This window comes from Cotesia glomerata, linkage group LG6, assembly GCF_020080835.1.
Source record: "Cotesia glomerata isolate CgM1 linkage group LG6, MPM_Cglom_v2.3, whole genome shotgun sequence".
NCBI lineage: Eukaryota > Metazoa > Arthropoda > Insecta > Hymenoptera > Braconidae > Cotesia > Cotesia glomerata.
In genome coordinates, this window is record NC_058163.1 from 23,758,494 (window position 1) to 23,770,865 (window position 12,372).

The 12,372-nt window shown below is 26.4% G+C and overlaps 2 protein-coding genes across 3 annotated transcripts in view; one reads left to right on the forward strand and one right to left on the reverse strand.

Annotated features, from left to right (window-relative positions):
* Positions 1–613: 613 nt before the first annotated feature.
* On the forward strand, positions 614–5,064 carry LOC123267582. Its single transcript, XM_044732298.1, has 2 exons — positions 614–1,069; positions 4,822–5,064. The coding sequence occupies exons 1-2, from the start codon at positions 708–710 to the stop codon at positions 5,042–5,044; spliced, it is 585 nt and encodes a 194-aa protein (XP_044588233.1). The 5' UTR covers positions 614–707; the 3' UTR covers positions 5,045–5,064.
* Positions 5,065–6,126: 1,062 nt separating this feature from the next.
* Positions 6,127–12,372, reverse strand: part of LOC123267573 (ADP-ribosylation factor GTPase-activating protein 1-like) — a 16,437-nt gene continuing 10,191 nt past the window's right edge. The window contains exons 4-9 of one of the 2 annotated variants that reach the window (XM_044732278.1): positions 10,849–11,108; positions 10,647–10,761; positions 10,484–10,573; positions 6,820–6,879; positions 6,516–6,712; positions 6,128–6,437 (exon numbers count right to left, since the gene is read on the reverse strand). In XM_044732278.1, coding sequence (XP_044588213.1) covers positions 6,212–6,437; positions 6,516–6,712; positions 6,820–6,879; positions 10,484–10,573; positions 10,647–10,761; positions 10,849–11,108 — 948 coding nt within the window. In that variant the 3' untranslated portion in view covers positions 6,128–6,211. Of the gene's footprint in view, positions 6,438–6,515; positions 6,713–6,819; positions 6,880–10,483; positions 10,574–10,646; positions 10,762–10,848; positions 11,109–12,372 lie in introns of both variants that reach the window. The other variant, XM_044732279.1, reaches the window with a different exon arrangement.

The following is a 12,372-nucleotide window of genomic DNA, read 5'->3' on the forward strand; positions in this document are numbered from 1 at the left end:
GGTACATCCAAAATGGGGTGACATCCGGACGTCCACGTAAAATTTTTTTCAAAACGTTTTTTTTTTCAAAATAGCTACATGAAATGATTTTAGAAAATAAAAGATGGTTTAATTTAAGTGTTTTCTCCGTGTACATCTACTTATATTATTGTATAAGTGTAATATGGTTGTGATAGAGACATTTAAAGATCACAAAATTGCTTGACCTTGACGAGTCGAGTATAAAGCACAACCTCACGCGCTTCGCGCTATGAGGCGTGCAATAATTATTTATAAATATTATAAATACGGGGAATCAGAGTTCGATTTCGGAGAGGGAGCCTGAGAAACGGCTACCAGAACCAAGGAAGGCCGCAGGCGCGCAGATTACCCACGGAGAGTTACTGACATACTGACAAACTGACATACAAGTGAAGCTAATATATAAAGCGTATAAAAACTGGCCAAAATGACCACAGAAATACCGTATTATTTCAGAATTATAACGGTAAATTTACAGTAAACGCATTAATACCGAAAATTTACGGTATTTCAAAAACCGCGAGGGGAGGGCGCTAATTTATCTTCTGTTGAAAATGTCATTTTAACCTCACTTTTATTTTTATTTTGACAGTTTGTGTTTATTTATATTTATTACTCCTTAGTAAATAGTTGAAGTGAGCTTGCAAAAATTTTATTTTTTAAGAAGTGTAATTAAAAAAAAAAATATGAGTGATGATAATAATCAAAATAGTTCACAATCAAACACAAATACATACTACAAACGTAAACATTGGGACGAACAAGAGAAAACAACATTATTAAGAGCGCTTAAAAAATATGGTTATAAAGACATTGAAAATATCGCGAAAGAATTTCCATATAAAACACCGGCTGCTGTCAGAACGATGATTAATAAATTGCATTTAGCTGCCAAGAAAAATTCTACGGTGAAAAAAGTACAATTAGATGAGTGGTTGAAATCTGGATATTTTAATAATACTGATACTATGATACCTGAAGCGCTTAAAATTATTTCTGAAGTTGAAGATCATCCTTTGCGCGAACAATCAGCTGATTGCGATTTCATGTAATTATTTTTTTTATTTTTAATTTACATTTTTATATGAAAATAAAGCTAGCCGACATCTAAAAATTTTTATGATACTGAAGTTAGCCGTCAGCTGTCAATTTAAAAAATTTTTTTAACAAATTAATTACACCAAAAAAATGCTTGTAAACATTTTCACTTACAATTTTTATTAATTGTGACATGTGAAACTTTTTAATAAAATTTTTCTTATGATAATTTAATTGCCATAAAATTCTAAAAAAATTTTTAATGTCTGTCAACTTCAGTGTCATAAATTTTTAGATTTTTTTTTTAACTTCCCGCTAAGAAAATTGAAAATTTTCAAAAATCGGGAAGTTATTATATTGGTTTTACCCCGTTTTTCGAAAATCGAGTTTTCATCAGATCTCGACGTTTTGAGGTCCTAGGAAGCTTTCCTGACTATTCCCGCGAGGGTGTCACTATGTGTGTGTGTGTGTAAGTATGTAAACCTCTTATAACTTTTGAACGGTTGAACCGATTTCATCGCGGTTGGTGCCATTCGAAAGGGCTTCACCGAACTTAGATTTCCTGTTAATTTGAACCGATTCGGACCGATAGATTTGGAGAAATTTGGAGAAATCTAAAAAAAAGTAGGAAAAAAATTTTTTTCTGAAGTGGTTTTTTTGGGATAACTTTTAGGGGGAAATACGAGTACAGGCTTAAAACGATTCAATTTTTTTTTTTTTATAAATCGCTTGTAAAACTATTCAAAAATATAGATTGAAAATTTAAAGTCAAAATTTCCATTCGTTCAAAAGTTATAAGCGATTTATTAATTACTTTAATACTATTTTACATTAACTTTTTCTGTCACTTTTTTTTCAAACGCGTTTTTCTCGAAACGAGTTTTTTCAAAACTGTGTGCAGTCTAGCTCAAAGAGTTTTAAACCAATCATCTTGCGATATGGCTTATAATTTTCTTTATACAATTACCTTGAATATGAACCTCAATCGAAAGCGATATTTTTATTTAAACTATTTTTTTTTTAATAGACAATGTATGAAAAAGTGGTAAAAAATCACGACTTAATTTCACAGCCCTGTGAAAAATGGAAATTTTTACTTTTTTTTTGTGGAATTGAGGTTCATATGGAAGATACACACATAAATGAAGTAATTTTTCTGTGCCATTGATTTCAAATAAAAATTGTGGCTTCCAAACTGCACACAGATTGCTAAATCGGATGACAACCTACGATGTGTATCAGCTGATATCTCCGCTATTTGTTAACTTATATTGTTGTTTAATACGAAAAAATACTCATAAATAGATGTATAAAATGACCTGATAGTTTCAATAAATAATATTAATTTCTTATACCTTAAAAAAATTAATGAAAATCAGCATGAAAACGGCCTTCTACACGTATTTCCCCTTAAACGGCTCAACCGATCGATTCCAAAAACTAATCAGCTCTCAACCTTGAAAAACCACGTCGATCGCCGCCAATACGGTCAAAATCGGTTGATTCGTTCGAGAGATATCGTGCACTGATAAAAGGATTTGTTTATAGTTAAAAATATTTGTTAATATTTAACAAATCATTTATTAGAGACCACTTTTTAGTCCTTAACAAATATTTCTTAGTATTTAAAAAGATTTATTAATATTTAATAAATGAATATCTGATTTATTAAATACAAACAAATCATTTTAAATACTAAGAAATATTTGTTTGATACTAAAAAATGGTCTCTAATAAATGATTTGTTAACTATTAACAAATATTTTTTTAATACAAATAAATCCTTCTATCAGTGTGAACGAAAGAAAACCGAAAAAAGTGTTTTTTCAGAGTTACTCCGAAATTTCTAATTTGACCAATTGAAACTTAGAAATTCTTTATGAGGCTTAAAAAACTGCGTAGAATGCCGCCAATCGCATAAAAATCGGTTCATTCATTCAAAAGTTATTGCGGTATGAACATTCAAAAAATAGTTTTCTATGAAACTTCTATCAGACTTTTGAGCTCAAAGAGCTCAAAAGCATAAAAAAGGTATCTTTTTGAGCTCGGAGAGCTTAAAACAACACACAGATTGTACTTTTAAGCTCGAAGAGCTCAAAAAAGCGGCCAGGTATTAACGGAATTAGTGGGAAGTTGCAGGGATGGCCTTTAGGGTCAACCGTTTTCCTAATTTTTTTATTAAAAAAATGATTACAAAAAAATTAAAAAAAATTTTCATTTTTAAAAAACTTTCAAAACTAGCAGTGAAATTTTTTAAAAAATATTTTTTTGTTCTAATTTAATTATTAAAAAAAACTCAAAAAATTAAAAACGTCGGCTAACTTCAGTATTATCATTTTTATTTATTGATGCTTAAATTAGCTGACATTCAACAATTTTTGATTTTTTTTTAATCCAATTACAATTAAAAAAATATTTTTTTTTAAATTGCACGTGTAATTTTTTTAATTTTCTACATTTTAAATTTTTTTAAAATAATATTGTGACAAAATAAATTATAAAAACTTTTAAATGTCGGCTTTTAATTGTTATTCTCATTTCTTTTTTTTTCTTAATTTTAACAAAAAAATGCATGATATATACTAAAGTTAGCATGAAAATAAAGTTAGCCAACATCTAAAAATTTTTAGGATTTTTTTTAATTAAAGAATTATTACAAAAAAATTTTTTCATTTGTTAAAAACTTCGAAAACTATAAGTGCAATTTTTTAAAAATATTTTTTAGTTATAATTTCTAAATTAAGCAAAATAAAAAAATAAAAAATGTCGGCTAACTTTATTATTATAAGTTAGCCGACGTTTTTAATTTTTTAATGATTTTCAATTAGAACTATTTAAATTCAATTAAAATATATTTAATTAAAACTAAAAAATGTTTTTTAAAAATTGCACTTATAGTTTTTCAAGCTTTTTACAAATGAAAATTTTTTTTATTGACTTAATAATTTTTTTAATAAAAAAAAAATTATAAAAATTTTTAGATGTCAGCTAAAATTCTAGAATTTTTTTTTATTGAAAAAATTATTACATAAATATTAAAAAAAAAATTCATTTGTAAAAAATTTGAAAAACTAGGAGTAATTTTTTAAAAATATTTTGTAGTTTAATCATTAATCATTTATTCATTAATTTAATAAATGAAAAAGCAATAAAAAATTAAAAACGTCGGCTAACTTTAGTATTATCTTAATTTTTATAAAAATCTTATAAAAATTTCCACTGGTAATTTTTTATAATTTATAACAGTAAAATCAGCTGATATTAACAATTTTTTAAGTAATTTAGTTAAAATTTTTTAAGTAATTAAATTCGAGCTGAAAAAATATTTTTAAAAAATTGCACTTATAGTTTTTAAAATATTTCTTTTAATTTTTTTCTATCACATTTTTTTAACAAGAAAAATCCTAAAAATTGTCAGATGTCTGCTAATTTACTTTTCATTTATAATTATCACACGTGGATTTTTTTTATTAAATTTTTCTCATTATAATTTCATATGAAAATTAATGTAGCACATATTTAATAATTTAAAAAATTTTATAACAAATAAATTATGGCAAAAAAATAAGAAAAAAAAAATCGACATTTAGAAATTAAAAAAAATTTTAAAACGCAATTTTTTAAAAATTATTTTTGGAAAAAATCTTTGTTAAATAAAATTAAAAAATTGTCAAGTGACAGTTAACTTGAATATCAATAATTTCATAGCTATAAAATTCTAAAAAATTTTTAATGTCATTATTTTAATAAATTATATTTCAGGGCACTCTATGACTTGCTGCATCGCATAACACAGGGACAACCAGCTGTTGATGTAACCCAGATGACCGTCGAAACATTACTATACACTCTGAATCAAGTAACTCATGAAGTTTGGCCAAGTTGTGAGACACAAGCCTACGCATACGTGGAAAAATTAGAACAATCCAAGTCTCGGAAAGTTTATCCACCTCATCGTTCTAGGCGTATAAATAATACAAGCTAAAATTAATCTTCAATAATCTTCTTGTAACATAAAAATAAATAAAAAAATTTTTAAATACAATTGTGAAAAATGACTCAAGATGTAAATTAAAAATACGTAAATAAAGTCATTATATTTATATAATTTCTTCATTAATAATCTTAACTTACATAAATAATTGACATCATTTCATTCTTCAGAATAACATCATTGCTATTTCATTTTTTTTTTTTTTTTAATAACTAATAAATATTTGTAAATATAAAAGAAAATAAAAATAGACAAAAATAAAAACTACTATTGGAGAAAAGATGAAATAAGTGGAGAAGACAAGGAAACATGGGCGAGGGTACGATTGGAGATGCAGAGTATGTGAGGGGGAAAAAAAAACCCTGATACATACAATGAAATGTGAAGAAATATATGAAAAAGTAGGAGAAGAAGGAAAGAGTTTCTTAAATGAATGGAAAGATTTAGAAAATGAAAAGGTAGAAGAAAGACTAATAGAACTACTAAAGGGAAGAATAGACGTGAGAGCATGCACGGTCTTCAGAAAAATTGAAGAGATCCTAAGGGAAAAAATGGGATTGCGGAGTTTGGGGCAGGAGGGTAACGAGAACAACGACGTGCAAACAAGAGAAAAATAGAAAGATTAAATGGAAAGAGAAATAATATATATAATTAATATACAGATACAAAATATGTAAAAACTTTGTAAGAGACGAAAGTCGTGCAAATAAAACTATTTATTATTATTTATTATTTGTAAATATAATTGTTTAATAAATGAATAAATGTAAATAAGAAATTAATTTTACTAAAATTAATATTTTATTGATATAATATAATATTTTTATACCCAAATATTTATTTGAATATTTAAAATGCAACATTTTATTTTTATATACAATTATTAACTAATGTTTAATATTTTCAGTTTAATTTATCGCAAATTCAGCTTCAGACTTGTCAATAAAAAAAAATTGTCATTGTAAAATAATTGACTGAAGTTCTTATTAATTAATTAATTAATTAATTGATTAATCATAAATAAGGAATTCAAAAGTATTAACTAATTTAAAATTATAAAAATTAATATAAGTTTTATGTTTAATTATTTCATACTGTAATTATTTAAACGATTTATCTATATTTATATTTAATTATATAATTATTGAATTACCATCATTAATCTTTCAAAATTTCCCAGGCATCTTCTTCAGCTTTGGATGAAGTTTTCTTCCAACTATCCTCATTTTTACTTTCAAAGTCAATCAATGATTCTTTATCTTTTACTTTTTTTTCCTTACTTCTGCGAGATGTTGATTTACTTTCTGTAATAGTCTCTGAGTTTTGTTGCGAATTGCCCCAATCCCAGTCTTGCACCGATGAATTGTTTGATGATGCACCGCCACTTTTTAATAATTATTTAGATTGATAATTTATTTTTTTAATTATTGGTATTATATTTGATTAAAAAAAATAAACTTACTTGCTACTAGAATTAGACATTAGGGAAGACTTTTCATTGGAGTAAGAATTTTGATAGCTGTTTTGGTAACTATCAGATGATACGTTTTGATACTGGTCATTTGATTGATACTGATATTGTGATTGAGATTGCGATAAAGATGATGATGAATTTGTACCAGAAAGATCTCCCCATCCGCGACGTCCTATATCTCCTACCTGTAATTTTTATCATTGTGATTATAATTATCGATTTTTAAATTAATGAAAATTAATTAATAAGGAAAAGGAAAAATAATAAATTAAAAAAAAAATAAATAAAATACCTTAGAGGCTAAAGTATTAACTTGAGATGTAACATCCTCTAATAATGTACCATCACGTACCTAATAAAATAATAATAATAATAATAATAATAATAATAATAATAATAATAAACTTTCAAATTTATAAAACAAAAATTTAGTAAAAAAATAAAATATTATCTAAATTATTAAGAGAATAAGCAAAATTTTGTGGCCAGTGTATTTATATGCATTTAAAAATGCTCCATCTCTAGATACATAATTAACCCGTCAGCACTCACGTTATAAGCATTTTTGCTCACGCTCGATTTAAAACAATGAAAACTTTTTTTTTCAAATGGAAAGGGTAGATGAAATTTTTTCTACCTTCGAGTAATTTTACCTATTTTCAAATTATGAACTTTTGAAATGCTTTTAATATTATATATATTTTATAAAAAATATTTCTTCCCATGCGCGTCGGAAATTGTGAGCATTCTTCTCATCACGAGATTATAGGTGTAACAAAAAAATTTACTTTCGGTAACGTTCGGGCTAGTTCGTGTATCTTCGTAACTGTATAGCTGCCCGGCCGCATGCAGATTAAACGTGAGCAAATCTCTCATCACGAGAGTAAATATTACCGAAAAGTTCACGTGAGTGCTGACGGGTTAAGAAATGACCTTGTATCTTGTGAACTATTGACATTTTTTAAGATATAAGCTCATCCCGATGTTACACTCATCGAGACCTTTCATTTGAGTACCCACATCATCTTTTTCATATATTTATGTATATTATATATATGTATATATGAAAAATATATCAAAATACATGTGGGTACTCAAATGAAAGCTTTGATGAGTGGTAACATCAGGATGAGCTTATATCATTAAACTATATCAATAATTAAGAAATGACCTTGTATCTTGTGAACTATTGACATTTTTAAGATATAAGCTCATCCCGATGTTACACTCATCGAGACTTTTTCATTTGAGTATCCACATCATTTTCATATATTTATATATATTATATATATTAGAGTGGTCCAAACAACATTTTTATTTTTTTTTTCAAGTGCTGCTGTTTCAAAAACTTCTCTAAGGTATAAAAAAAATTCTCTCCAAAGCGCAGCTTGATATCTCAATTGTTCATGAAGCTCAATGAATTTTTATTTTCCCATTTAAATAACACATCAAAAAATTTTATTTACGTTTTCATCCGGTAAAACTACGAAAAAAATTTTTTTTTGTATTTTTCGTCAATTATTCTTGTAGGAAATTTAATTCTCTATAAAAAAGTACTAAGGTAGTTTTTTCGTAATCCTAACAAGTAAAAAGTTATTAAGCTTTAAATACTCGCAATAAAAGAAAATTTAATCAGATATGATTTTAGAATCCATGTTGTATCACATTTTCTGTTTTAAAGTATTTGATTAAGTAATTTATATTTTTTTCTTAAAAACATAGTATACAGTCTGATATCGGTCATTCAGTCTGGACCAGTGATAACAAATGACAATTCAATATATCGGTTTGTTTATTTGAACCACATGTTAAATGCACCGAAGGAGATTACCAGACTTTGTAAATACTCTAACCACTGCTTAAAAAAATTAAACTAGATAATTTACTTTAGCACTCTCTTGCGGCCTACATGAAGATATATAGTAAATTAAATTTTTGTTGACAATTAGTTTTACCTCAACCTAGCTGCATTTTAATAATTATGTCTTATAAGTCATATAAACTAAAATAAGAAATAACCAAAAATTAAATCAGTCTCAAAGATTATATTGGTTGTATGTTTATTAGCAATTTTTTATAGTCAAGCTTATTTACTTAAATATGTGATGACTCCTGAGATAAGGCAGTTTTCCGCACTAACTCTACCTGTTTATTTATCATTTTTTTCAATGATTAAATTTAAAAATAAAAGAATCAATTCACGAAGGACTTCTATTTACGTACTCCTGCAAAGTTTCGTGATTTTTCATTCGGTCAAAAAGCGTCCCAGCATCATGTTCAAAATTTAAATATTCACCTGTTCTACCTGTCCTACATCTTCTTAAATAAAAAAATTAAATTCGGTATACATCCGGAAGTACTAGCTTGCTCTTGATTCAGATTCCGTAATGAAATTCAAGTTCAATTTTAATAAATCACTGCTCATAGGAAAAATATCCAAATTGTAATGAGAGAAATTATTCATCATTCACAGTTAATACTTCACCAAAAGACATGTGTTAATTATATTAGAAACAGTCTAGTTTGATAAATTTTGAAATAAATACATGCAGTTACCGAAAAGTTTTCGAAAAGTTGCTTTGAAACTATCTTCGTTCAAATTTTTTTTGTGCAAGTATTTAAAGCTCAATAACTTTTTACTCGTTAAGATTACGAAGAAACTACCTCAGTACTTTTTTGTAGAGAATTAAATTTCCTACAAGAATAATTGACGAAAAATACAAAAAAATTTTTTTTCGTATTATTGCCGGATAAAAACGTAAATAAAATTTTTTTACGTGTTATTTAAATGGGAAAATAAAAATTCATTGAGCTTCATGAAGAATTGAGATATCAAGCTGCGCTTTGAAGGGAATTTTTTTTATACCTTAGAGAAGCTTTTAAGATGATAGGCAAAAAACTTTTTTTTTTTGGACCACTCTAATATATATGTATATATGAAAAATATATCAAAAATACATGTGGGTACTCAAATTAAAGCTTTTGATGAGTGTAACATCAGGATGAGCTTATATCATTAAATATATCAATAATTAAGAAATGACCTTGTATCTTGTGAACTATTGACATTTTTTAAGATATAAGCTCATCCCGATGTTACACTCATCGAGACTTTTCATTTGAGTACCCACATCATTTTTTCATATATTTATATATATTATATATATGTATATATGAAAAATATATCAAAATGCATGTGGGTACTCAAATGAAAGCTCTTAGTAAGTGTAACATCGAGATGAGCTTACATCTTTAATAATATCAATAATTCAGAAATGACATTGTTTTTTGTCAACTATTGACATTTTTTAAGATATAAGCTCATCTCGATGTTACACTCATCGAGACCTTTCATTTGAGTACCCACATCAATTTTTCATATATTTATGTATATTATATATATGTATATATGAAAAATATATCAAAAATACATGTGGGTACTCAAATGAAAGCTTTTGATGAGTGTAACATCGGGATGAGCTTACATCTTTAAAAATATCAATAATTAAGAAATGACATTGTATTTTGTCAACTATTGACATTTTTTAAGATATAAGCTCATCTCGATGTTACACTTATCGAGACCTTTCATTTGAGTACCCACATCATTTTTTCATATATTTATATATATTATATATATGTATATATGAAAAATATATCAAAATGCATGTGGGTACTCAAATGAAAGCTCTTAGTAAGTGTAACATTGGGATGAGCTTATATCTTTAAAAATGTTAATAGTTAAAAAGTACAGTGCAATTTAACAAAATTCATTATTTAACTAAGCAAAATTTTATTTATTTATTTATAGTTCACAAGTCACAGCAGTAACATAGTGACTGCAAGGTTGCTAGTTGCTTATTGTCTTAGTTTTGAATTAATAATAATAATAAAATATAAAATAATTAAATAAAAAAAAAACATAATTTGATAAATTAATAAGAAAAAAATAATACCTTTTGTGTTGCCATACCACCGATTTTAATAGCATTCTCGGTAGCTTTAGTAGCAATTTTAGATGCTGATGATGAAAATATTGACCATCCCTAAAGAAAAACAATTCTTTTTCAATAAAAGGATACACTATAAATAAACTGAAATTTTTTTTTAAATAATTACACTCGCTAATGAAGAAACAGCAGTGTCAAAAAATTCCTGGGATGTACTTCTTGGAGGCGCATCCATCTGATATCCGAATCCTCCGTACTTACCACCTTGGTTCGGTGGAATATTACTGTAAATATAAATATTTAAAAAAAAATATTAAAAAAATCATTGAATTCACTAAAAATGAAAATAAACTATAAATTAATTTACTAACTCTGGTCTAGTAGCGTTTTCATTTTGTACTCGCGCAAAAAATGATTCAGTTTGTGTTTTAAATGCAGCTGTATTAAAATTACTCTGCTGATACGAGTTTGGATTATTTACATCTTGCTGGTAGGATGAAGGTGAAGACATTCCACCAGATGAAGAGTATGAATGATTATCGTTGCTATTATTGTCAGAGTACGTTGGCATAAAATCTTTAGCAGCAGCCTTATCAATGCTCCAAGATTCACCTCTAGCTAACGTAGCAATCTAAAATAATGGATATGCATTAAAAAAAATTAAAATTAAAATTAGCCGACATCTAAAAATTTTTAGAATTTTTTTTGTTAAAAAATTTATTACAAAAAAATTTCATTTGTAAAAAACTTAAGTGCAATTTTAAAAAAATATTTTTTTATTCTAATTTAATTAATGGATAAAAAATTAAGAAATAAAAACGTCGCCTTACTATAAAAATTAAATTAGCCGACATTTAAAAATTTTTATAATTAATTTTGTTGAAAAATAATTTTTAAAAAATTAAAATTTTCACATGTAGAAACTTTTGAAAAAAACGCCATTCGGCCATACCCAGCATGGATAGGTAGATTTCTTGTTTGAATATTGAAAAAAAACACGTTATTAAAAGGCAAAAATGTCGTAAAATTTATTTTTTATTATATTTTTGCAAATAATGATATGAGACCGACTACAACCAATAGATATTCAAAGACATCTTCCTAAAAAATAGGATTTGTAACAGATGAAAGTCATTTGATAATAATAGCTAAAAATTAATTTATTTTTGATTTTTTTTTAATTTTCCAAACTCCGAAATAAATTGAAAAAAGTATCAAAAGGTAACGAATAATAGCTCAAATTGAAGATAATTATGTGAATTTCACCATCAAGTTTTAAATTAGAGCTATCTTTTACGGCTTAAAAATTATTTAAAGAAAAAGGGCTGGAATACGTTCAGTGAAAAATTTTTGAAAATTTTTAAATTTACGGAATTAATTAAAAAAATCATCAAAACTAGACAAATAATAGTTTTAATTGAAGGTTATTAAATGAAGTTTAAGATAAATTTGATAGATTTTATCTATTTTTTACATCTGAAAATGAAAAAAATTTTCAAACACCCACAACTCGTAAACTAACCGGCCGATTTTGCTCATTTTCGAACTTGATCTTGGTATTTATCCACAGAATAAGCCCACAAAATTTCATAAAGATCGGTTGAGAACTGTGGGCGCAATCCTGCTGACATGACGCGTTATATCACATATATATTAGGGTGTGCCAAAATGTAACTTCCGTGAGCTTGCAAGTAAACAATTTTGAGGAGCAATGCGTTAGTGGGCATATTTGGTGTGAGACGATGTATTTGATTTTCCATAGAATTTTTAACAGGAGATTTAGTGGGTACTTCCGGCCAAAATTTTTGAATTTTCACCGGAAATGCACAAACTAAACTTTTCTGTTAAAAATTCTATGAAAATCAAATACATCGTCTCACACCAAAATATCTCAG